At 47.3% G+C, this 26,087-nt stretch overlaps 2 protein-coding genes and 1 long non-coding RNA gene across 5 annotated transcripts in view; 2 read left to right on the top strand and 1 right to left on the bottom strand.

Moving 5' to 3' along the window:
• The window catches only part of PDE6D (phosphodiesterase 6D), a 36,981-nt gene extending 32,351 nt beyond the window's left edge, over positions 1-4,630 (bottom strand). The window contains exon 1 of the mRNA XM_080349699.1: positions 4,496-4,630. Coding sequence (XP_080205825.1) covers positions 4,496-4,545 — 50 coding nt within the window. The 5' untranslated portion in view covers positions 4,546-4,630. The remainder of the gene's footprint in view (positions 1-4,495) is intronic.
• A 2,820-nt stretch (positions 4,631-7,450) lies between these two features.
• COPS7B (COP9 signalosome subunit 7B) lies at positions 7,451-20,118 on the top strand. 3 transcript variants are annotated; one of them, XM_080349591.1, is made up of 7 exons: positions 7,451-7,544; positions 12,342-12,517; positions 13,721-13,796; positions 15,307-15,395; positions 15,972-16,174; positions 17,424-17,529; positions 18,912-20,118. In XM_080349591.1, exons 2-7 carry the CDS (start codon positions 12,356-12,358, stop codon positions 19,068-19,070), a joined length of 795 nt encoding a protein of 264 aa, XP_080205717.1. In that variant the 5' UTR covers positions 7,451-7,544; positions 12,342-12,355; the 3' UTR covers positions 19,071-20,118. The 3 variants fall into 3 exon arrangements, with proteins under 3 accessions (XP_080205717.1, XP_080205718.1, XP_080205716.1); XM_080349592.1 differs by lacking the exon at positions 7,451-7,544 and adding an exon at positions 9,944-10,015 and having other exon boundaries at positions 15,999-16,174; XM_080349590.1 differs by lacking the exon at positions 7,451-7,544 and adding an exon at positions 9,944-10,015.
• Positions 20,119-23,495: 3,377 nt separating this feature from the next.
• On the top strand, positions 23,496-24,662 carry LOC308043378. Its single transcript, XR_013922500.1, has 3 exons — positions 23,496-23,735; positions 23,935-24,073; positions 24,525-24,662. It is a non-coding gene; the product is annotated as an uncharacterized lncRNA (long non-coding RNA).
• Positions 24,663-26,087: the final 1,425 nt, after the last annotated feature.

Below are 26,087 nucleotides of genomic sequence, written 5' to 3'. Positions count from 1 at the left end.
AACTTGGTTCAATGGAGCTTCTCAACTTCTGAATGCTGCATCAAAGTAGTTCAAAGCTTCAGTGACTATCTAGGAGTTGATAGGCAAGACTGCTATTGAGCACAGTTTCTCTGTGTACAGCAGAAACAAGATTAGAAAGTTAGAAACAGAAGTCTCTCTGTCCGCAGAGTAATATAAAGTTCACAGAATCTCTTAAGGATTTCTGGTATAACTCTATTTTTATTACAGCTCTATCTGTCTTTCTAAGAGGTTAATGCTCAGCTAGAATGATTGTCTAGACAGAAAGACAATGGTGAGAGAAGGATTGTAAGAAGCTCTGGGAGCTGGCAGGATGTTGCACAGGGAACTTTGAGGATTCCAGAAAGCAGGACAGCCTTTGACATACAAAGATTTGCCTACAAATGTGGGAGTACTTGAGCTACTGGCATATGTTTATACTGACCACAAATACTAGTGTCATAACTCCATAATTATTCTGACCTATAGTTAATATTGTCTCTTTGTGCCTATGTTCACCATATTAATTTTGTTTTAGAAGACTTCTGAAGTACAGTAAAATATACTGCATAGCCTTAAATGGAAGTTCATGGTGAAGCTTATCCTAAACTGATAAATATCTATATGGCAATTAATGCTACAGAGATCCAACTCTGATGAGACTCCTCTGTACAGAAGCAAATACAATAAGTGATATCCTGTTTGACTTGTAAGATTTAGAATAGAAAATGAATGTGCTTACTCATATGTTGAGAGGTTAGTCTTAGCACCTTTACTATGTTATAAGACCCAACTGGATTTGTTTGGATTTTTCTCTTCCTTGCTGTTCTGGCTGCAACATTGCAGGAAGAAGAGCATAAAGAAGCTGAACTGTGGTCCCTCAAGAGTTGGATGTGAATCTGTTGTTGCAAACCATGACTGGATACTTCTAATCTATAGCATGGGTACTATGTAAGAAAGTGAAGTGCATACACTTTCCAAATGTTGGCAAATCAAATAAAATAGGATAGCTGTCTACAATGTCTACATAGAGCATTAAAAAACAATAATCCCCAAAACAAAACTGTGTGTGTTTATATTGGCACAAAGGTAAATAGGCAACTCACAAATTATAAAGGGGCCTGGTGGCAGGGAAGCTGTAGAAAACAGAAACAAACAAACAAAAAACCACCTGGGTTTTGTGTTTTCCCCTGTTAGGGAAATAAATTATCAGTGTTGCTTTTTAATGAGAAAGTATGATAAATACATACATTTAATTGTGTGCATTACCTCTAAAGATAAAATGAGAAAATGAAACCTGAAGAATGTGTTGAAATGGTGAGGGTCAAGTGAAATGCTGCTCTGTAGCTTGACAGAGTAACTGGCCCATCTTCTGGAGAAAGAAGGCATAATCAAATTTCATGCATTTGAGATTATAGCACCATCATGCATAAATACTTGCAAAATTAGGACTTGGCTAATATTCCAGAGCAATATTAGTCTGCATTTTCATAGTACCAGACTACCTGTAGCTACTATCACGTAAGTGTAACAACTGCTGTTCAGGTGAGTGCCTTCAAAATAGGGAGCTGATGAACACACAAGCTCTGCTAACAATTATTGTTTCTGAAGAAGTGACAAATTCTTTAAGTTTTTGCTGGCTGCTTTCAATATTTTACTGCAGCATGCTTACCGGACTGTCAGTGTTCAATTCATAAAAATTCCTTAGGACAAGTGTAATAAAGTATAATGAATATCCTTATATGCCTGCAAGTATCAAATGTTTCTCCTTTGGTTTTAATCTTTTTCAAAATAGTGAAATCCATGAGAAGAGGGAGTAAATGTTTCTGGCCTGAATTTCAGGACACTAGCCACAACATGTTTTTGCACTTGTGTCATAGAGGAAGGAAAGCAGATCTTTGCATTGAAGAGGGTGGATTTGGACTATAATTTCCACAGCAGCATGTCCCAATCAGTTGGAAAGCTTGTAATTAACCTCAGGAATCACAAGTAAACAATCTGTTTGAGGAAACTCTGATTACTCAATGCGAACTGGAATTCCAACTAGAGTGCCTGTTCCTGTGTTACACCAAGTATTTTGGAAGCCTGCTTCCTCAATGACACTTTCTACTGCATCAACTGGTCTTGCCACACAAGGAAACTAATACAGACAGACCCGAGGTGGTAATACTGTGCTAGTTTCTTGTGCTAAAATCAAGTTCAATTTAAAGTGCCAAGCTTGCAGGGTGTGCTTAAATCTGTTGAGTTGAATGCCTTCCCTCCTGGGAGGGGAGGAAAAAGTTTTCAAGTACTCCAAGTATAAACTTAACAGCTTTTCAGAGTGTGTTTCTCTTCCTTTCTATTAAGTAAATTGAATTAGCACACGTAGCAGCAGAGTAGGTGGAAGGTAAAGCACCTCTTTAAAATGCTCTGTAGAATACAGGCTCACTCTTAGAGAAGGAAGCAGGAGTCTGGGGTGATGGCTGTGTGACAGCCAGTGCATCACATCTGGGCAGGAGGAGTTTCCTGTGGGGATGGCGCAGTGTCTTGAGGCTTCCTCATAAATGAGGAATGTCTGTTCAGCCACTCTTCTGGTTTTCTAAAACCATATATAGATTTTTTTTTTCCTCAGCTATTTTAGCTTGAAGTTCCTGTTATGAAATGTTTGGAGAAAACTTCTGAGTTTCTCAAACTTTATGCTACCTGGCCCGCGTGGCAGACAGTGACCTGAGCTGTTGAAGTACTAAAATGCATTTTTTTGAGAAGCACAGTCAAGGCTTTGCTTAAAACTGTCCTGTAAGTAGTAAAAATCATATCAGTTTTTTTTCTCAAGGACAAGCAACGCAAGACTAAACTTGAGGTACCTCAGTGTGGAACTGCGGAGTGTTTCTACTCAAGCTTCTTGTCCATGCTACAGCTGCTTGAGAGAATACAAGTTGACCTTAGGTTTGTCTCACATTTCAAAGGGCAAAAAGCATTTTCTACTTAAGCCAACAAACAATGAAATGGTTTAATTCATCCAAAGCTGGACAAATGCCTTCATGTAAATTCTACTCTACAGCAAAGACTATATACAAATGCATGCAAAAAGTACTTAAAAATTTGTTCCTTAGGCTTAACTTTCCAGGCACTCCTCACTTCTACCAACAGCTTAGTCTGGTTTTCTCAGAAGCTTATTCTTCTTCTAATTGCCAGCAAAAAAGGTTTTTAAATCATGTTTTGACAGCTAAAATACTACATCTTCATAAATAAAGAGAACTGTCAACAGTGTTAACGCAGAAGCAAAGGAACCAGATGTGGTTGTAACAGCTGGGGGAGGGGACAGTTATTCAAAAGTTAAAAGCATCTGCTTATAGTTTGATAGCATTTATCTGTCTAAATCCAACCTAGAAAATTAGATCCTAGTACAGCTGGCATAGAGATTATGAATATCTTGCTGCACAAAAAGCCACACTGTTTAGAAATAATAGTATTGAATCAAAAGAGCATTCTGTTGACTTTCACTGTAAAACAGAAAACAAACTGACCCACAATAATTTTCTGGTGTCTAAAAACCAAGCTAGCAAGACTGCATCTATCCTCTAAGCTTACAATGCTCTGCTATAGTAAAATACGGTAGTTTTACTTTACATGTGGCATATTTCTCCCACCTTCAGTTTGCACATGGGCCTTTAGGTTGAGCCTTTCTCCACTCCACTGAAATTCTGGGTTGAGAAGGGTGCACATGGGATCTTGCTTCTCCTCCAAGCTCAGACCTATCTCACTTCACCAGCATTAAATTCACATTCAGATAACACAGACATGAAATCAGAATGCTTTTCTGAAAGCCGCAACATGAAAAGTTTTAAAATAAACTGCACAGAATGGCATTAACGCCTAGAGTAGGTCAATGTTAGCAATAAACAATATTGTATGACCAACACAATGTCTGCTGGTACCTCACGATGTGAAAGGATCAGGATATTTGGCTGCTTCTGGACCTGAACACCAAGTGTTTCCTCTCCAAGCAGAGGTGCCTCAGTGCGGGCTGGAGGGGAAGGGACCGGATCCTCCCGGGAGCTGAGCCGCTTCACCTGCTCCCGTAAGCCGTTCTCACTGCGGAGGCGGGCGGGTCCCGCTGCTCCGGGGCCGCCGCCTCTCGGCCCAGCCCCGCTCCCCCGGCGGACAGCTCCAGGAGTGCCGCCCCCACCGCCCCGGGGGCTCTGGCCATCTGCCACCTCCTGCATGGGGACCCGGCGCCTGACAGCAGCGCCCCGGGGCGCAGGGACGGCAGCCGGGGCCCAGCGCCACGGGGGCTCCTTTCCCGCTCCCCGCGAGGGTTCAGCCGCTCCCCGCGGTGTGTGGGGGGGAGGACGCCGTCGGGAACAGCCCGGCTGGGGAGACGTTTCCATGACAACCCCCTTCCCGCCTCGGGGCCCTGCACGCGCCCTCGCCACAGGGGGGCGACGATCCCCATACTCCCCCCTCCCTCCTTCCCGGCCGGGACCCGCCCGCCTCACGGCCCCCGTCAGGAGGATACAGCTTGAAGCCCCGGAGGATCTCCTTGGCCCGCTCGTCCGTGGCCGACATGGTCCTGCCGCGCCGCGCCGCGGGCGGACGGGGCTGGGCCGGGCTGGCCTGGCTGCGCGGCCCTGGGCGGGAAGGCGGCGGTGACAGCGACGCCTCAGGACCCCCCCCCACCCCACCCCCCACACTCCCTCGCACCCGCCACTGGCCGGCGCAACCAACCCGAGCGGCCTCACGCTACCCCGCCCAGCCGGCCAGCCACACTGGCCAATCAACCGCTGTCGCCTCCTCACCGCCCCGCCTTCTGGCGTAGGAAGGACGGCGCGGCTGACCAATCAGACAGCGGAGCTGCGCCCCCGCCCTCACTCCCCCATTCAAGGGCGGCTGCGCAGCGGTCGTTAAGGCGCACGCCTCGGCCCAGCCTGACGTCGCCGGGGGACGGGAGTCGCCGCAGGACAAACCTTTCCCGGCCGCTCCGGCGCTGTGAGGCTGGGCCGCGGGGGGGCGCGGGCCGCGACCGGCGGAGGGAGCGGGCGCCCCTGCAGGCGGCGGCTCGGACGAGGGGGAGCCTGGGGTGAAGAGCCACCGCAGGCTGGAGGAGCGGCCTCCCCACGAGGGCCCTCACGGGTCGGTGCGAACGCGCCTGGGCCGCTGGAGCTCGGCCGGCGCTTCTCCTCACACCGCGGGCGGGTCCGGCGGGGAACTCGTCCCTCGGGCCGCTGGGCGGCAGCGCGGCCCAGCTCCAGCCGGGGGTTTGGGCGGTTCTGGGGCCGCGGGGGCTTGCTGGGTTCAGAGCAAGTGCTGCGTGCCCAGGCCGGAGCTTAGAGGGGCAGCGTGATGGAGAAAGTTTAAAATAAATAGTTTGTTTTCCCTAGAACAAAGCCTTTTTTTGTACTGCAGAAATTTGGCCTTTGTGTAACAAAGTAGATTGTGGGGGAAAGTCTCTGGTTCTTTAGCACATCCCATAAGCCAGGCTATTCTTTAACAGGAGTACGACAAATTAACTCATCCATTAACAATCTGAGCGTAGCTACTAGAAAGCATTAATAAGTCATGAGGAAAATAAAGGCAGCTGTTGTAATCCAGGCTCAGAACAGAACCAGCAAACAATCACGGTGCCATCAATACATTCGTGGCTCCACTTGCCTCCAAATCAGCCGCTGTACAAATGAGAAGAACATGAACATTAATAAAGGTCGAGTTTAATGCGTAAGGACAAGGCCACTGCCAGTATAACCAATAAGAGATCTTAATAATAAAAATCGGTAGCATTTATTTTCCTGATGTATGTGATCCATGCTCAGTTCCACACCATCGGTTTTAGAGTGTATGAGCAGATCACTTTGAATCTGGGCGCAGTGCCAGTGGTGCGTTATGCTAATATATATCTATCTTTTATTAAGAGTCCTTCCTGGGTTTTAGATGGGCTGTGTAATTGCATGCTATCTGAGGATGAGGGACTAAAGATCACAGAGGGGAAAAGACTGATGGCAAGAAGAGCAGACTTGAAGAAGGCAGAAACAAATTGTCATGTGTGTGGGAAGAGCCTACCAGGTGGAAGTATGACATGCCAGTTTACACAAGGCGTAAGGAACTCAATTCTGCCTCTGTTCAGGCTCCTCAGAGATTAAAGAGCCAAAGACCAAATGGATCTCGCAGCAAGGAACTCTCGCAGCATCAAAGGGCTTCTCTAGCACAGGGGTAGGAGTGTTTCCAGAATTTGGACTTGGGGCCTTTGTGTTTTCTGGCCAAATTGCCCCTAGAACTACTGGCCATTCAGTCATGGGCAGATGCTTCTACTCTAACGTGGCCATGGTGCCAACAGTTGATTTTATCTTGTTTTTGGGAAGGAAAAGTATTACAGATGCTTTAGGAAACAGATCCTCATCCTGGTGGCTCAATCTAGCCTTGTGAATGGTTTCTGAATATAATGTGCATTATGTGAGTTATTGTTAAGGTCCTATATTGTCTTAGCATACCTCTTTTCACAAGTTTTTTATTTAAACCATCTTATTTATGAAAGGTGAGGAGAAAGGTACAAAACACAGAAGTACCTGCTTTCACTGTCAGCCTTCTCGTTGTTAAGGCCAGGCGGTAATTTTCTTGCCAATGACACATCAGAATTGGGACTTTGTAAGGGGAAGATGCAGCTCCAGAACCGTGTCCCACAGCCCTGGGAGGTGCAGACCTACAAAAGGCACAGCTGGTGCCGCCAGCCTGGCAGGCAGAGGCACAGAGTGCTGAAGAGCCTGAAGAACCAGACTCCAAACTCAGTGTGACACGAGCTGCAGGACAGAGGGGTGTCACTGCGTTAATCATGCCCTTCCTGTTCTCTATCCCTTACAGGTGACTTTGTAGCCTCATGTCTTGTCTTCTGACTGAGGGAAGCTGTGTTCTCAGTGTTTCTCTGGGGCTCCATGACCCCACTGCTTGAGGAGATTATTCTGGATTTATGGTTTATTTTTCTCAGGAAATGCAGGGAAATAAGGTGAATTATCTGCTACCTAAAAGGGACCTGGACTGCAGAATCACAAGGGGAAGAGATGGGGTGAGTCAAGAGATAATGCCAACATTAAAAGATAAAATGGATTAACATCTCCCTGCACACAGAAAGCCGCGTGGGCAGAGCAAGAGGTTGCAATAGCAGTTTAAAAGGGGACGAGACAGCTGGGCATCCTTGTATTTTTCTCTTAAAAAAATATATATCCATCCCAAAAGCTGAGCTTAGCTGATGCTATCCTTCAAATCCAAGTCATTCAGCCAGGCTTGCTGTCAACAATTGGGAGGTGTCAGGGCAGCCTAACAGACCCCTCCTGGCTGACCTACACCAGGCCAACACAGCTGGTTTGTACCGACAGGCTCCAGCAAGAGGTTGCAAAAAGGATCCATGGGAAATGGCTCACTACCATATATTTCCATTTCTATTTCAGTCTGGGATTTCAGCTTTAACAACTCTTGAGACAAATAAGGCCACGCACTGCTTGCCCAAGGCAACTGTTCCAGCTTGTCTGCGGGGTGACACCAGCCACGGTTGAGGGCCTGTTTAGGATGTGATTAAAGAGGTAATTCTCCCTCCCCATGCAGATGAGATCTAAGTGTGGCTTAAGTAAATTACTGAATGGCTTGTTATAGCCCTGGCTGAGTTCCCTTCCTGCACAGAGCCTGTTTTTTTACATCCAATTTGCTGTTAAGCCCAGAGTGTTGCAAAAGCATCCCAACATCTGCATGTCTGCGCTTGTCTGACACCCCTTCTCTGGACGATGGGACACTGGGGACCTGCTGCGGATGGCTCTGAGGCGCAGGCTAAGCCCCATTGGTTTCCTAATGGTTTCTGGCATTGATTCCTTGAAAGCTCTCCTGTCTTTGTGCTGCCGGTCCATGGTTTGATACTCAGGGACTACCTGACTAAAGGCCAGAAGCACTTTGCTCTTCACTAAAGGATTTTTAACAGAAGCATGCTTTATTCACAGCATGGCACGGATGAGCATACAGATCTTAGGAAGGGTAAGAACCCAAAAATCCCTCTTGTTTCTACCCCTGCTCTTCTACCACCTGGAGAGGCTTTTGGCCCCTGGTCTGTGTCCTAGAGAGGATCTCGCCCTCTCCAGCTCCCTGTCTGCTCTCCCACATCACAGACTGAGCTCTGCCTTTTGCTTTGACATTGGTATGGGCCATTTTTCTATGGAGTTTAAAATAACATAGCACCTTGTGCTCTTTCACCTCATCTCTTGGCATTTTTCCATTCGTGCCCTGGGAGGAATGGCCTGAGGGGCTGGGATGGCAGCCTCCATCGTCCTGCCGTGTGCAACTGTTCTGTCCTTTATTGCCGTTAACGGCCCCATTTACAGCTTCCCTGGCATTGCCTGGTTCTTGCCATAAAATCATGGAATCATAGAATGTCCTGAGTTGGAAAGGACCCACAAGGATCATTGAGTCCAACTCCTGTCCCTGCACAGGACAACCCCACAGTTCGCACCATGTGTCTGAGGGTGTTGTCCAGTCTCTTCTTGAACACTGTCAGGCCTGGGGCTGTGACACCTCCCTGGGGAGCCTGTTCAGTGTCCAGCACCCTCTGGGTGAAGAAGCTTTTCCTCCTCACAGTATCACAGTATGTTTGGGATTGGAAGGGACCTCAAAAGATCATCTAGTTCAATCCCCCTGCTGGAGCAGGAACGCCTAGGTGAGGTTGCACAGGAACATGTCCAGGTGGGTCTTGAATGTCTCCAGAGAAGGAGACTCCACAACCCCCCTGGGCAGCCTGTTCCTGTCCAATCTAAACCTCCCCTGGGACATGTTCCTGCCGTTCCCTCTGGTTCTGTCATTGGTCACTAAAGAGAAGAGATCGGCTCCTACCCTTCCTCCTCCATGTGAAGAAGCTGTAACCATGATGAGGTCTCACCTGTCTCCTACAGGCTGAACAAACCAAGTGACTTTAGCTGTTCATCATACGGCTTCCTCTCCAAACCCTTCACCAGCTCCATAGCCCTCTTCTGGACACTTTGTAGTAGCTTCTTACGTTTTTTTATCCTGTGTTGCCCAGCCCTGCACACAGAGCTCCAGGTGAGGCCACACCAGTGCAGAGCAGAGCGGGACAATGGCCTCCCTGCCCAGCAATGCTGTGCTGGATGCACCCAAGACACAGTTGCCCTCTTGGCTGCCAGGGCACACTGTTGTCTCATGTTCAACTCGCCACTGACCAGAACCCCCAGATCCCTCCCCACGGAAGGAAGAGGAAGATTTAAACCCCTCTGAAGCATGCAGATCTTAGGAAGGGTAAGAACCCAAAAATCCCTCTTGTTTCTACCCCTGCTCTTCTACCACCTGGAGAGGCTTTTGGCCCCTGGTCTGTGTCCTGGAGAGGATCTCGCCCTCTCCAGCTCCCTGTCTGCTCTCCCACACCACAGACTGAGCTCTGCCCTTTGCTTTGACATTGGTATGGGCCATTTTTCTATGGAGTTTAAAATAACTTAAAGGAGTTTAAAATAACTTAAGTTTAAAATAACTTAAGGCTGTGGCACACACAAGGATTCAAAGGAGGAGTGGGACCCGTACGTGTGGCACAGCTGCGCTGCCACACCGCCAGAACAAAGAACACGCCAAAGCCCGGCCTTACAACGCCGGCCCTTCGCACAGGCCGTCCTGGAGCACAAACCCCCGCGACGCCGCCGCAGCACCTCGTGTCCCCATGTCCCCGAACCAGAGAGGCAGGAACTTCTGCCGGCCACCGAGCAGCCGCTCGGGATGCGCTGAGGCGCCGTTCGCTCTGGGGCTGCTGAGCCGCAGCCCGAGGGGGGCCGCCCCTGCTCCGGGGCCCAGCCAGCGGCACGCCCGCCGCGCACGGGCCTGGCCCCGTTGCCGGGGGTGCCGGGGGAGGTTCCGGGCCCCGCGGCCCCTCCGCAGCGGAACGTTCGCCGCGCGGCCGCGCGTTCCGGGGGAAGGAGCCGCGCGGGGGACACCGGCGCCGCCATCATGGCGGCCTGAGGCGCGGCGGGGACGGCGCCGGGAGCCGCGGGGCGGGAGGCCCGGCGGAGAGGTAACAGCGGGGGAGGGAGGAGCTGCCCGGCCGCTCCTCCTCGCACCGGCCCTTTCCCTTCCCCGCTCCGCGGCCGCGTCTGGGCGCTGCCCGGCGTGCGGCTGCCCGAGCCCCGTGAAACGAGCGGGGCGGCGGTGAGGGGCGGGAGGGCCCGGCGACGGGACCCCGGGGGAATCACCCTCTGCGCCGGGGCTCGGCCCGCACGGTGGGGCCCGGCTCCCGGCCCGGCGGGGCCCCAGCGCCCTCCCGGGGTCTGTGGGGACGGCGGGCCGGGTCCTGGCTCCGTCCCGGGGGTCCTGGCTCCCTCCCGGGGGTCTGCGAAACCCCTTCAGGTGCCTTGGAAGGGCCAGCAAGGCCTGGCGGGGGGAGAAGTCCTGTTTATTGCAGCCTTAGGGCAAGCTCCGTTAAAGTGTCTGTGTTTGTGTTTCAGTCGCTTCTCGCCAGGTTAAGTCGGGTGTGGAAGGAGCAGCGAGGCAGCCCCGGGGACACGGTTGTGCAGACGGGTTGTGGTAGCAACAGTTAACGTGGAAAGGGGGAAAGAGTTTCCGTTCCTTACTTGCAGGGCACGGGTGCAGCCAACTGGTCTTTTGTAACCTCATACACCAGCTTGCGCTTTGGTGACCTGTGAGGGAGAACAATAGCTCGGGAGCCGCAAAATCTGGATCTCATTGCCAGCTCAGTCAGTTCACGCTTTTTCCTGAGCAGACTGACTATCCTCGGTGTCTGTTCCTTATCTGTGAGCGGGGAGAGCAGTACTGGTGTACCCTCAAGTGTGTTAGGAAGCCACATTGAGCCTTGTATTGCAGGGATTTCTCTGTCGAAACAGGGGTACTGTTCAGTCAGCCTGCACCTGTGCCCTTGATGAAAAAAATCCCAAAGAGACTACACTGAGAACGGAGAAATCTGTGTGTGGAGAGTGCAGAAGATTTCCCCACATTGGTCAAGACCATTTGTACCTGTAATAGAATGGAGTAAAGTGTATTTTTAGAGTAATAAGGGAAGCTGGCTGCGTTGCTGTCATGTCTCATGATGAAAAGGTGCAAACACCTGTGTGACTGTGCCAGATGTGGTCCCAGTGGTCACACAGAACGAGACAGGTTCTCTGGTGTCTGGTTTTCTTCACCAGAGTAAAGGTTGCCTGCTATACTTGAGAACGATTTGATATAAACCTAACAGAAAAACCCTCTGATCTGCAAAGTTCTTTGTTTGTGTCTGAATAGTATGCTTCAGTTTCTTAGTTGTTTGTAAACAAATAACTTATTTTGTTGAACTTGTTAATAAATAGTGTTTTACATTTCAAAAGCAGCATGTTGTGCTGGGAGACAACATTCACACCAGAAATGTCAGGCAGCAGCTGAAGACAAAGACCTCTCTTTATGGGGACTTAAATAGAGCCTTTGTAGAAAGGGTATTTTTATCATTTAAGCTTTCCAGTTAAACCAAAATACTTTAACTGTACAGTGTAGACTGGTAAGCTACTTACAGACCACAGTTCTTTTTGCCTTTTAGACTCAGAAAGTTATAGGAATTATGTATGCGTGCTTTATCTGTAGCTGATGTGAAAGGAAAAACGACAATGGTGCAGACCTTCAAGGTGGATAAATTCTTCACAGAGAATTAAACGAGTTTTGGGAAGGAGGCAGCTTTAGCTGGCCTCTAGTAGACACAGTAATAAGCATCTTTGCAGTTAGCATTATTTAGCAGCATCAGTAGAAGAAAAAGTCTGAAAAACAGCATGGAATCACATAGTCACAGAACGGTTTGGGTTGGAAGGAACCTTTAAGATCATCTAGTTCCAAACCCCCTGCCATGGGCAGAGGTACCTTCCACCAGACCAGGTTGCTCAAACCAAGGTGTTCAACTTGGCCTTGAACACTTCCAGGGATGAACATCCACAGCTTCTCTGGGCAGCCTGTTCCAGGGCCTCACTATCGTCGTGGTGAACAATTTCTTCCCAATATCTAATTTAAATCTCCCCTTTTTCAGTTTAAAGCCATTACCCCTTGTCCTATCACTACAAGCCCTTGTAAAAAGTCCCTCTCCAGCTCCTTCCTCTGGAATCTAAACTCCTTTTAGGATCCTTTTAGGGGACTGACCAGACAGTCTGCAGAAATTTTGCTCAGATATTTTCTGAATTGTTTTTGCTCCCCAGATAAAGCAGCATTGGAGCCTGCAGGGTTCCTGGCCTGCCCTCTGGATGCCAAAGGAAGACCTGGCTCTGCTGGCGCCAAAACATTGCTATGCTGAGCGTACCTTCTGATCTGCTGGCAGACAGTATTCAGTAGAGCAGAAAGGATGTATTAATATTGTGTTCTTTTATTGACAGGTTGAAAACCTAGAATGGCAGGAGAACAGAAACCATCCTGCAATCTCCTAGAGCAGTTTATTTTACTAGCCAAAGGTACAAGTGGCTCAGCTCTGACTGCTCTTATAAATCAAGTGCTGGAGGCTCCTGGGGTTTATGTCTTCGGGGAGCTATTGGAGTTAACAAATGTGCAAGAGGTAAGAGATGAGTTTCTATCCTAATGTCCCTTCTGCACTCCCAGTGTAAGGGATCCCCAGAAGTTTCCACAGACAGCCTGTGCATTAAATTTCTGTGCCAGCAGGGGCCTGGTGTGACTTATCTTGGTTCTGAGATGTTAGTGTATGAAAGATTGATGTTGCTTTTGCCTTTGTATATTAGGTGTTAAAAATAAAGCTTTGCTACCTTATTGTGATTGCTAGTGCAGCAAAAACCTGGCAGCAGCGCAGTGACAATTTTAAGAAGGCACCTAGCCAGCCAACAGTGAAAAACTCCCTTTCTACTCCTTCGTTGTCCTGGAAAGCATAACTTCAATGCTCTCCAAAAGTCTTTGTGAACAGATGTCTAGCATATCAGGCCTGGGTGGTAACCAAATCCAAACCATTTCAAACAAAGGTGGAAAGTAAGTTCCAGAGCTTTTATTGAGAGAGGCTTGCCAGCACCCTGCTCTACTGTAATAAGGGAATCGAGGTTGAGTATCTCTGCAGCTGGGATAACATGGCATACAGCAATTTTGACTTTCCAAATGGGCTCTTAGATATGCTGAAAAATGCCTCTATAGTTATTCAGCATCAAATCACAAGTACGTTTTTTTTTCCTGTCTTTGTGTGCGTCAAATAGTATTGAAAAAAACTGAATAAAAGTCACTGCTTGGTGCTGCCGTTATTCCAGGGAGGTGTTTGCATATGAGAGGACTGCTGTTACCTTCAAATGCACTCAACTTAAAATGTTCTAGCTTGCTCTGCTTTGAAGTTTTTGTGGCTCTGCAGGTGAGCTGTCTTAGCTTTCCCAATAATAGCATGGATGCTTAACCAGCCAACACTCTCGCCTGCTTGCTTGTCATATGATGAGAAGAGCTGGCCCTGCAGCATGTCAGCTGAAATTAAAAGCCATCTTCTTCTTTTACCTCCTGTGATGCTGCACAGAACAGTTGACAGTTGAAACTGTAGTTAAGTTCTAGTGCATAGAAACAGCTGGATCATCTTGACTCTAAAACTGTGAAATTTGCTGCTGTTCCTGAGGCCTTAGAAAGGGTCCAGCTCTTTAAGATCAGGACAGAATTGCTTTTCTGGGTGCTGCTTGGCCTGTGTAGACTTAAAACGTTCTCTGGAGAAGCTGCCTACCAGGGTCATGTTGGCTGTTACTGTGTTACATGGAATTTCTTTTGTTTTCTTCCCATCCAGCTTGCTGAAGGATCTAATGCTGCTTATTTCCAGTTGCTGAAACTGTTTGCGTATGGAACGTACCCAGATTATGTAGGTAAGAGACTGGGTTGCCCTTTAGAACTGTCAGAGACAGTTTCTTGCTTTCTGTGGTACCTAGTGTAGTGTGGCTGAGTCCAAGAACAGAATTTGCTTGGGATGGGAATTGTTTGTAGGGCATCGCTGGGTCATATGTGCTTTTTAAGTGCTAAAATGTGGAGGAAGGGCTAGAGAATATGGTGTCTTACTGGTTTGGACTGGATTGCAGTACTGCATTGAGTTGGCCTGTAGCAGTATTGATTAACGTTCACAGGCCGCTTACCTCTGTGCAGTGCAAGTTCAGAAATCTCTTTTGAAATTTAGATGACACTGGTTATGGAAGCTGCAGAAAACTTAGACAAAATTGTTCTGCATTATTTATAAAAACCTGTATAGCTTACGGGGTAACCTTTTATTCTGTGATGGCATTGTTGAAACAAAATGAAGCATTTCTTAGCTAGAACAGAAATTGAAATAATGACTTTTATACAGCTTCAAAAAGACTATGTGTGAATCATCTTAGTATCTGTCGAGATGTGCTTTTATCTCTGGTGCTTATGCTTCCATTCTGCTACAATTTACTACTTCGTTGTGGGTAGAAGCCTAATCCAGACCATTAAAGAGTGTGACAAATAATTCTGTCAGAGTGCTGGCCATCACTGTGGTGGATGAGCTGTCTAGCTCCTGTAAGGAGAAGTGGCATCTGTAAGTGCAAGGACTGGAAATTCCAGTGGCTGTGGAGCAACAGGAGCCTCATGAATTCTGTGACTGATTACAGGATGTGTTTGCTATGCATGGGTCTTGTGTCACAGCACATGACAGCGCAGGTTGTTCTTTCTTTTCTAGTGAGGAAAGAGAAAGGGGGGAAAGTAGTCAAAATGTAGAGCATTGAATGAGGTGGGGTGGATGGGAGAACTTGAGTGGCCTAATTTCCATTAAAGCAGATATTTTAAAGAGTTTGTTTTTTCACTTTGGAAAGCTGCCAGTTTCCTTTCTGTTTTTAAATATTCATGGGGTACATGAATATAATACAACGAAAGCAAGGCCATGTAAGTATCTAGATTAATAGTTTCTCCTCTCTTCCTCAGCCTGGTACTTTACACCACAATCTGCAGCTCTTCAGAGAAATTAAACCAGCTGTATTTACAACCAGATCAGCAAAGGGGAAAGATTTTGTTCTGTCGCTTGTTAATGAAATAATGAGATGGTGGTAGAAACAAAGCAATGACCCGCTATTTTGGCAGGACACCACTTGTGTAGATGTGAATTATGTTCTAATTCAAAAACCAGAATTACTAAAGAAGCAGAAGAGAATGGAATTGCGAACTTGGTTTTTCCTTTTTCCTTTCTCCTGGGTGTGCTCATCTATCAGCAGCAGCAGCTTTCTCTGCTTGCCAGCACCCACAGTAGCTGGAGCAGTTCAGCCTTTCAGGGTTTAGTAACTAGCCTGCAGTTCTGCAGCCTGGATTTTATAATTCTCAAAGGAAAAGTCCTGAATCTTGTGTCTTGTGTCCTTTTAACATCAACAGCAAACAAAGATAACCTGCCTGAATTAACAGCGACTCAGAAAAACAAGCTGAAACACTTGACGATTGTAAGCCTGGCTTCCAGAATGAAGGTAAAGTACACTGTGTATGACAGCAGTTGTCTTTGTTTTTGAAAATGGCATCGATTCCATAGTGTTGAAGTTGTATCAGACTGCATGAGTACTCACAAAAAATCCTGCAACTGGGAAAGTAACTGTAATGTGCAGTGTTCTCTCGTGGTGCATTGGGATGTGAGCTTAGTGGACTTCCATGGATGAGATGTGGGAGTGTCAGAACTGCCATGCAAATTGATCAGTAAGGCCTGTGAAACTTTGTATGGCTTCTTTCACTGCTGGAGGTGGAGAATCATTCTTAACGTCACTTTTTGTTCTAGAAAAAAAACTAAGCAACACTCTTAATTTCTTCTACAATCCCATTACCTTTTCCACCTCCAGAACACACTATGCCAAAGCTTCAGGAACTACCAGAGTTGTGTCAGAATAATAGGTAGCCGAGTAGCAAGTGTTTGTTCTGCCATGGTCAGTCACTGCTGTACGTGCAGGCTAAAGTGTAGGATGCAATAAACATTTGGGTCTTGACCCTCTGGGACTTAGCTGTTCATTCTCAGTGTAGGACTGTTAACTCATTCTTGAACTTGCTGTTTTTAGTGCATTCCCTATTCTGTGTTGCTGAAGGACCTGGATATGAGGAATCTGAGGGAGTTGGAAGATCTGATTATTGAAGCGGTTTATACAGATATTATCCAAGGGAAGCTGGATCAACGAAACCAGGTGCTAGAAGTGGATTTTTGTATCGGCAGAGACATTCAGAAGAAGGACATCAGTAACATTGTCAAAACACTCCAGGAATGGTGAGGCAGTCTCTCTACCTTCCTCGTTCTGGTACATAGCTTGTCCTGTCTTTTTCTTATTCCTCAAAGTTTTAAGTGCTGGCTCAATTTTGCTGTGTTCCATTATCAGGAATCTTACGCTCTAAGTGCGCACTTGTAGGAGTCTGTTGAGCAAGTTTTCCAAGATCCCGTCTGGGATTCAATTTTTGTTATGTATCAAGTCAGACTATACTGGGTATTGAGATTCTGCTCTCTCTGTAACTTTTACATGACAGAACCCCAACGAGGGGTCAAGGCCTTTTCAAACAAATGTACAAAACTGCACTCATGGTCTTATGGTGGGAGCTACTCCTCTTTCTGCTGTTATACTTGATAACAAAACCAGAACCGTCCGTTAGTTTTCAGCCTTTTATACTGTAATGAAAATGGCATGGGCAAATTCTAGAGAATCAGAGTTCTTTGGAGGGGAAGTCTCAGATGCCTTTGTTTGCCTTCTTTTTGTTCCTGCAAATGCAGGCTGCTTGCAGCCGGATTGGGACTGTGGTGTTATCTTTTTGTACCTTTGCCAGGAAGCTGCTTCTCATCGTTTTGTAGGATTCCCTTCTCACCCAAAGAAATTCCCCTATAGACTGTGGAGCCTGTAGCAAGTTCTGAGCTGAGTAGGAATCGCTTCCTCGTTGCTATGGTGCATGAAAAGTAATTAAACTGCTGGGCAAATATGCTGTCCTGAGGTGGGGGCAGGTTTTTTGCTTCTCTACTCCAGCTCCCTCAATCCCATCTCAGTGGGAGAGCTCTGGCAGCTTCCAGGACCTTACAGCGTTGTCTGGAAGGTAACAATGAGCCCACTGCCAATTCCCTTTCTGTCCTCTCCAGTTACAAGTTCTGTGTTGGAGAAGTGCTTTTAAATGCTTAACAGGATGGGGAATTCTTTGTCTGACTTTTTTAATTTTAAAATTTTACTTATGAAAAATGCGTTACATCCCCATCTAAACAGTAATTCTGATTGAAAAGGAAGGTGAAAATGCATTGAACTTGCACTTACTTCTTGATGGGCAGGTAAGAGTAACATGGACTATCTAAAGAATGCTGTGAAATACATTGAGTAAACAGCAAAGCTTTTTCCTGCCAGCTTTTTGGAACTCTAATCTTTAAGCAGGAAGTATAAATTTCATAATCTCTTAAACTTCTAGGCGAGCATGACTTTTCAAATTACCTGATTGAGCTGTTCCACAGAGAACATGTAAACACTGGCATTGTTTGTATCTTGCAGGTGCGATGGTTGCGAAGCGGTTCTTTTAGGAATTGAGCAGCAAGTACTTAGAGCCAACCAATACAAAGAGAACCATCATCGAACTCAACAGCAGGTAGAGATGGAGGTGGGTACAGAGTCACTTCAGACCATTCTGTGCTTTTTGATAAATGTTTGTTCACTGAAGAATACACCTGGTAGCCCCTGGTTAATGGTTGTGGCTTGTCTGAAGTAGGCTAGCAAACATGCAAATCAGATGTGCTGGTTTGCAGTAGGAAGAAAACACATCTGCTTCCAGGTACTAGTAACACCACAAACATCAAATTCGCTCACTCTGAGCAGGTTGGAACTTTTATTTATAAATTTTTATAAGTTTAGACTGTTTTTAACACAATGGATGCAATTCTGTTCCTTTTAGGCAAGGGAGACAGGAAGGAAAAACAGTTCCCTTTGTTTTAAACCTGGAAGTGTAGTTAACAACAATCTCTAAGTCTCATTGCTTTTGCAAAAAGTGCCCTCAGCAGCTTCCCTCAGAGTCTTGGGATCAAGTTGAGCACCAAGAGTGGATTCTCTGACACGATCTCTTCAGCTCCTGCCCCTGTTGCGTTCGAGCTGGGCGGTAGATGGCAGCACAGGAACGCCATCTGAGCCCCCGCTGATGTGTATTTACTTGTGTGAACAAATCTTGGCTAATACAGCTGTAAAGGTGAAAATGGTCCTCCCGAGACACTTGCTCAGGGTTTATTTCTTGCAGAGTGCTGCACCCCTGCAGGTTTACGTTCACCTTCTGAAGCAGCATATGCTTGGCGGCTTGATTGGCATCCAGCAGCACATTTGCTTTGCCACATGCCTTTGGCCTGGAGTTGGCACATGACTCCCAAACTTATTTTGGCCTGAGGTTGGTTGGTTGGGTTTTTTTTTAAGGTTTGCTCATTGTGTTTCTGTTGAACCCTACAGGGTTCCAAGGGACAGAGCGCGGTGCCTGGTTCTGTCTCTCAGCCAGAGTAGTAGAAACACTACTGCTGCCTCCCACAAAACCAATTTGTGTTCCCACTTCTAGCAAATATCTGTGGCTCAGCCAGCCAGCCAGGCCAAATGGCATTTTCCCTTTTCGAGCGCTGTCCTAAGTGCAAGTTTGTTTCTTTCATAATCTCCTTTGTCCTTCCTACTTCTGGCCAACAGAATGGTAGGATGGCTGCCTTCTGCACCAATGTGCCTCCAGACAGCCCAAAAAGTTGTACAATATTGTGCTCTTGTCTTTTAGGAAAAAGAATATAGTAATCTCTGGTTATTCCATATTGGACCCAGACTGGAAATATTAACAACTCTGGTGCTAAGTGAGGATGAAACATTATATTTAATAAACTCAAGTGTAGAGCTTGTTTCTGGTGGGAGGGTTTATTTTATAATCTTCTATACTCCAGAGGTTTTTCAATATGTTTAAGAACAGCATTTCTGCTGCGAGGGGAGGAAGAAGCAGGCGCTGATTCACTGTCTCTTCTTGGCCAGGTCACAAACATAAAGAAAACATTAAAAGCTACAGCCTCGTCGTCGGCACAGGAGATGGAACAGCAACTGGTAGAGCGAGAGTGCCCTCCACACACAGAACAAAGGCAGCCCACAAAGAAGATGTCCAAAGTCAAAGGGCTGGTCTCCAGCCGTCACTAGAACATACCATCCAAATGTCATTCAGCTACGAATGACAACAGGAGGAGCAAGAAAGGGCCTGCGTCTCCTTTTTCAGTGGGTTCTGGGCCAGTCCCTTCCAGGCTGGGAAATAAAAGCCCTGTTTGAATACAGCTCCCAGCTAGCAGCACCTGGCTAAGTTACACTGTGCAGCCCCTTTTAATTTCCAGGGTGTCCCTGTTCTGGTCCTGTACAGAGGGACTTATAAAGAGAGGGACTAACCAAATGAGGCAGGACAAAAAAAATCTGTGGCTAGTTTTGCTCTCTCCCAGCCAGTCTCATTGCTGCTTAACCTTGAGGAAGCTGCTGTACTGAATCCGATCTTGGGAGAGCTTCTATAGCAATTCTCTGAATCCCAGGGTTGAAGTGTGGCTACCAAAGCCAGGCTGGGAGCGAGGAAGCCATCAACACAGATCTTTTCATTCCCAAAGGGAGCGCAGAAAGGTTTCTAGGCCAGGAACTGCTTTACATGAAAGTCTTCAGCCTTTCCACTACCCCTGGCTATTTTAAACTGGGGTGAAATTCACACTACCTCGCTCTGTGAAGATGAGATCCAGTGCTGGGCTGTTTACTTAACTGTCTGTTTACTGCCCTTACCAAGCCCGTTAATCTTGCACAGATTTAAAGCACTGTTCTGCATCTCTGAGGCACCAATACAATAAGAAGGGAGCAGGCTGCTCTTCCGAGCCTTCCTTCTTGCAGGTAGTTAGTGGCATATTAGAAACTGTGTTCCTTCTGAATGTGATGTGTCCTCCCAGAGCTGCTTGTGAGTTGTTTCCCCCACTGATACCTTCAAACCTTCAAAGAGTAACGTGTTCGCTCTTCCTTGGATGCTCACGACAGCCGTCGGCATAGAAGAAGAGCCCATTTAGCATTGTGGCAGGCTGGGGGCCCAGGACCCACTGGCAGGGGTCGCAGCAGCATCCCCTTGCTGAAGCAATGGACTTGACTTAGTCTGAATTTTGAACACTTTCAGGTTGTATTTTCCTCCCCTCTCTTTTTTTTGTACATTGTTGTGATTCTAAAGCATTTCAGCCTTTGTTTTGTGTTTTTATTTGTTACAGTCTGACTTCAGGTGATTTGCACCTATTTTGGCAAGGTGTGGGTGTTTTTTTTAAGGGGGAGGATGGGGTTGGCATTGAAACAGCAATTCACAAAAAAAGCACATTTTAGAAAAAAAATTAAAAATGCTGATTTAATGTTGGAGTCTGGAGTCTTGGCTTTGGGACTGCTTTAGGCTTGTAGCACTTGTTCACTTGAGCATTTACTCAGTTCTTGATGTTATGTTGTCAGAAGATCCGACTCGTGTAGAAGGGTTTGCGACAAAGCCAGTAGCTGAGCCTAATGTCCTGAGCCTAAGCACCTCTGATGCCTGATTGTGGAAGGCTTGTAGTTGAGCTCGGTATTAGGCCAGTCGGTTCCTTCCTCTGGGTCTGGCAAGGTGCTGCTTTGTAGTTTGGCCCCTGCATTTCACTTCATTCCATGCTGTAAAGAGAAGGGCTTTCTGTGAGCGGGCAGGGGAGCAGTTTAAGCTGAGCACTGTGACAGTGCTCCAGTCCTGCAGCCAGCTGTCACCTGCACGCACTTGTGCAACGCACGTGCCTTCCTCTTATTGCTACCGGAATTCTTTGCTGCCTGTGTGTTTTCAGTCCTCAGTCACACAACTTGTTCACTTGTGAAAGTAAATGCCTCTCCATTTCTTCTCCTGCAGTGCAGACACACCAGCTTTCAGTCTCGAGAGGTGGATCTAAATACCTCCCATCCAGTTGCCTGCGGGTCAAGTCCCTTGGTTTCTCATTCTTCACCAGCTCTCTTCCCGCTAGAAATGCCAGCCAAAAAGCTCCCAGTGAAGGATGAGAAGTGAATAAGGCCAGAGCACGAAGCCTTCCCCTGGATCTCAAGGGAACTGTTTCCCAAGCAGTGGCAGTTCTACTTTCTGTACTAGCTTCTCCGCGCTGACAGCTGCTCAGGGGTGTAGGTGGACTGAGTGTACCCAAGTATAATAGATCTGTGTGACGAAGATGGAGTGAGTCTGTTTCTGGCTTCCCACGTGGGCGGCTGCAGTGTACTGGTCATCCAGTTCCTCTCTAGGTTTGACTGGTGAGGAGGGGTTCTGTGGCCCTCACTAGCTCTTTTCTTTCCTTCCTATTTTTAATAAGAGGCAGGAGGAACGCAAATGCCTTTGGAAATGGTTTTGCCTCCTCGGCAAGCCACAGTCTGCTGGGGGAATAGATGTGAATTTGGCATCCTCGGTGTTTGTTCCCTGCCAGTTACAGGAGTCACATTAGTTCGCAGAAGCTTCTTCAGTGTGTTGGAAGTTTTCGAGTTTGTTCTTACGTTTTTGCTGTTCTCAAAGCCTGGCTGGGGGTGAAGATCTTATTTGTGCTTCGGTACACATTGCATTTGATCAGCAAAGAAGCAAAGGAGGAAATAGTGCTTTGAATAAAGAGCTGTCCCATGCTTGATGGTGAGAGAGGACAGAGAAGAGAATGGGGTGTTGGGGAGAACTGATCTGTTTGCATGTTTGGCTTTCCTGGTGTGCCAGCGACGCGCTTGGTGCTGCAAAAGGAGGGGGGCATCTTTGCAATGAGCCCAGTCTGAGATGAGTCATTAACAAATGACATGCACAGAGTACCTGGGGGAGGCAAACAGCTCTGCAGCAGCTGGTTAATGAATCTGGCTTGAAGGAAAGAGTTAGAAGCTATTCCAGGAATGAAGCAGAAGGCACAGTTGTTAACAGGGAAGGGTGCGGGGGGTGCTGTGCTGGTTGAGAAGGACAACAGATAAAGATTGCATTGGGTTACTGTGACTGCAGGGAGGGCAGCAGCTCAGAGCAAGAGTTGTGTGAATTGGGAGCTGAATTGCAGACAGTTTGAAGCGGGGAGTGCTTAGGGAGTTTAATTGTGCTATGGGAACAAGAGGGACATGTAATCAGAGGTGGATTTGATGCAGACTCCCATGTGCGACATGTGCCTGCTGGAGGCAGCTACCGCAGCTGGACGCTCACTGCTCGCTGATGTGGGAGAGCATCCCGCCCGACTTTATTTTATGGCAGCACCGGGCTGCTCCAGCTGCAGCTCACTTCAAGATTGCAGAGGGACAGACTTCAGGCTATTGAACTTCTGTTTGCCTCTTCCACCCAGAGGGAGACAAAGTAGACAGAGCTGCCTCCCCTCTGCTCTTTGGGGCTTTATTGTCTGGCTTTGTGTTCTGCAGCTCCACTTGTACCAGCACTTGTTTAATATGGCATTGAGCACTGAGCTGGAAAATGGAAGCGAGGATCTCAGCTGATTGCAGCGCTGGTAGGCTGCCCTAGCCCTAAAGCTGTGCCTCATGCTAACAAATGTCCCTGGCATTCCTGCTGTGACTCAGTTAATACCAGCTAACATCAGGCAATTCTGGAACATGCTAAAGCAACGCCGATGTCAATCTTTTTACAGAAAAAAAGTTGTGACTTGAAATGTATTGTTCTTATACTTCCCTCCTCACCTCCTTAGGTAAGTTGAATGCCAGCTTAGTCTTCTGTTGAGAGCAGGAGGGGATATAAGTAATGCTGACAGACCATTCTGTGTTCAGATTTGAGACCCAATCTGCAAACAGTCTTGTGCAGACTTCATGGGTGCTTGTGGAGCTGTGTGCAGGTCTCTCTCCATGCGTCGGGTACAGAAGTAGGACCTGTAGAGCTGCTCTCCTGGGTGAGGCTGGGGAAAATGGAGCTTTTGATCCCATAGCAGAGAACGATAGTAAGACATGGCCATTTTCCCACCAGCCCTGCAAAGTGAATTTTGCTGAGCAGCTTTCTGTTCTTGGAAGAATGGAAAATGATACAGAACCCAATGGGCGGCTTTGGTTTTGCTTTTAGTGTTCTGCTTATCCCGTGATGGGAAAATGCTTTGGTCCGTGTGTGCTTTCCCATTGCAGGAGAGGCGGAAGGGAGAGTGCCGTTGGCTTTGATAGCTGTATTAGAATGTAACAAAACACACGGGTAAACAGACTTTTCCTAAACTTTCAGTTCTGTACAGGTTTCTACGAGTGCATCTAAGCTGTTTAGAGGCTTCCGATTTTTGAAAACCACATAAAACCCACGTCCTGCTGAGGTAAAACAGTCAAAACTTGTGCGTTGCTGGGTGTGTTGGTGCTGCTGCTGCTTACTTCAGTGTCTGAGCCTGTTGCAAACTTTGCAATGGAGAGAAACAGCGTTGCTCTTTCTTATTCTTAATAATGGGGAAATGGAGAAATTAAAGAACCCCCCCACAAGTATATAGACCCAGCTATCCCGATCTCTGACACCTACTCCCACGCAAAGTTTTCTGGTGGTTTTTCCCTCCCACACTAAATCCTCTATAGCACCTGACTTAGTGCAAGGGAACCAAAACCTGAATCTGTCTAGCTTGTTTTTGTGAGGAAGAATAACCCAAGGGCATCAAGAAAGGTAAATTAAAGTTTAGAGTTGTCTCGGTTGTAGCCTCAGCCTTGTATTTTTATTGTGAAATTTTAACCTGACAGTCTGATTGAATTTTTTGACAGAATTTTTAGAAACGTGTCATTGTTTCACTCTGCTCCGTGGTGAAGGTTGGGGTCTCTCAGAGACTGTTGATATTTTGCTGATATTTCATCAAGTTTGGCCCTACCACAGAGCTACCAGAGGTAAGTGATCGGAGCGAGAGAGGTGGACTGTAAAGAGAGTGTGTGTTTTCCCCCTTGCCTCATTTGCTGCACCCTGTTTCTTAGTGACACTGAGGTGATACCTGCATCTCTGACAGCGAACCAGGCAAAGGATTAGGCAGAGCAGCATTATGCTTCATTCCTCCAAATACAGAGGCGCTCACGCTTCTTTTTCCCACAGTGTGTAGACCTCCTGAGATGCCTTGACGTATTTGCTCCAGGATGCAAATTGCCTGAGCGTGATAGCTGTGACCATGGCTTTTTCTTGTTGAGAAGATGTCCCTGCTGTAGTGAATGAACATTCACACTGGAAATTCTAGGTAGTAATAAGATGCTATAAGGTCATTTCACAGTCCTGAAATGTGTATTTCCCCATAGAGTGCAAAAGAATTTTTGCCAGTAGTCATCACTTGGTATAATTTTAGTAGACAGCTCCAGGTCTCCTAGAGAGGGTTGTGCATCTCGTTATCATTAGGGCATTGTTCAAATGCTCGTGCACACACGATACCTCTCTGTTTCCAGAAGAACCGATTGTGTTGGGTAAGGGAAGCCTCGCTCCATCAGATTGGCCTTTTTCTGAGTATTTTGAGCTTGTCTGACCACAGGGCCATGGGTATAAACTTTGTCCAGCCCTCCAGACTCTTCCTGAAGATGCACTTTGTCTCACCAGCTCTGGTGCTTGAGTTGATGCCTCTTCATCAGCACGGCACTAAGGCTGCCCTGCACTGATACAATAAGTAATATCTTGGTGTTTCATTGTCACCTTTGCAGCTGTTGGAGAGCAGCAGTTCCTACAGGATCACCTGCCCACCGTGATGCTATTTCTTTTACATCATGACTGTGAGATGACACCTCTCCTTGTTGGCAGACGAGCCAGGTGGGCAAGCATTACTCAGAGCTGTTCTGCACCTAGGGAGGCACAGGCTGTTGCCTGGTTTAGCATAATGGAAATTAAGGACAAGGACAGTGATATAAATAAGGGGCAAAGTGCAGAGCTGTGTCCAATTCCAGCTCTGCTACAGCTGCAGAAAGCAACCTTGGACGAATCAGCCCCTCTGCAGCTGAATTTCGCGGGACAGCCTGTCTCATGTGTGCTGACTTTGTGACAGAGGTTTGTGAAGTACCTGGTCTGGCTGGGCAGAGGTTCATTGCTCATGGAATAGAAGATGCATGTGGGTAGGAAGGGGGAATCTTAAAGCTTTTAAGCTTTTCTAGACGTCATCTTCCTCCTGTGTACCATACCCTTCTTTTTCCCTGACGCAGATAAGGTGGTGCACGGTGGGAATATCAGCCTGGAGTTATATGGGTAATACACCAGGTTAATTATGGAGGGGACCGGAAAAATAGCCTGTGCCGTTTTCAACAGTATCGAAGGGATGCTACCTAATGATTTTCCTATTAGCTCTTTTCCCAGCCTGCCAGAGCCACTGCAGAAATGTCATTTACAAAGGCAGTTTGCAACTCATTACCCTGGATTTTCACTGTAGTTCTGCTCCGGAGAGTGTGGGCTTCTGCTGTGCGCCCCAACCTAATGAATTGCCTGATTTGGTTAGTGCCGCCATCCCTTCTGACAAGGTTAGTTGCTGACTGACAGGAAGGGGCCTCGATTCAATTCCCTTCTTGCTCTTGACTTGTGCTTGTGTCAGGTGCAGGCTCCCTCTGGAAGCTGCCCTGTGATCCCTTCCCTTTGTTTTTTCTGCATTCTGAGGGAAGCAGCCCATGCTTAGAGAAATCCTAGAGCAAGAGGCAGGGGCATGTGTGCTGCTGCCCCCGGCAGTCCCTGCTCAACGCCTCAAGTCTCTTTCCAGCTGGAAAATTCCACTGCTCTCCTGCTCTGGGGCTCTGGGCTTTTCTTTTTCTTCATTGGTTTGGGATTTGCTGTCACCTGAGCTGGGCTTTGTAACTCTTCAGCAATAAATACTTTGGAAAAGCTGCTTTAATGGTACCAGGGAAAAACATGCAATGCAGGCTGGGGGAACAGAACTGATTTCCCATATGTTAGAGGGCAACTGTGTTCCTGTTGTGGGAGCTCCAGGGTCTGCTCCAGCCTGTTTGGGCTTTGCAAGGCACTTGTACAGCAGCACTGGAGAAAGCTCGTGTCCTTTTTCACTAGAGAGCAGTGTGCTTTTCCAGGCTGGGGGCTGGGGCTCATCTCACGCTAGGAATAGCTCCTGGAGAGGGGAAATCGAGGCTCTTCCCTTGTCATTTCACGAGCGCTCCCACTTGGAAGCTGGATGTGGCTACTGCTCGTTGAGCTGGTAAAGCAGGAAGCGTGTATGTCCCATGGGTGCTTGTTTGACCTGCTGTGGACAGAGGAGCTCAGGACTCGATGAT

The sequence above is a fragment of the Nesoenas mayeri genome, assembly GCF_963082525.1.
Source record: "Nesoenas mayeri genome assembly, chromosome: 9".
NCBI lineage: Eukaryota > Metazoa > Chordata > Aves > Columbiformes > Columbidae > Nesoenas > Nesoenas mayeri.
Note: the sequence above shows the minus strand (reverse complement) of the source record. Positions and strands in the feature narration are given on the sequence as shown.

Excerpts from the sequence above, each read along its gene's own strand:
- COPS7B (XM_080349591.1), top strand. The coding sequence starts at position 12,356 with ATGGCAGGAGAACAGAAACCATCCTGCAATCTCCTAGAGCAGTTTATT. Across the intron at positions 13,797-15,306 it reads AACGTACCCAGATTATGTAG|CAAACAAAGATAACCTGCCT; the intron begins GTAAGAGACTGG and ends TAACATCAACAG. Across the intron at positions 17,530-18,911 it reads AACAGCAGGTAGAGATGGAG|GTCACAAACATAAAGAAAAC; the intron begins GTGGGTACAGAG and ends CTTCTTGGCCAG.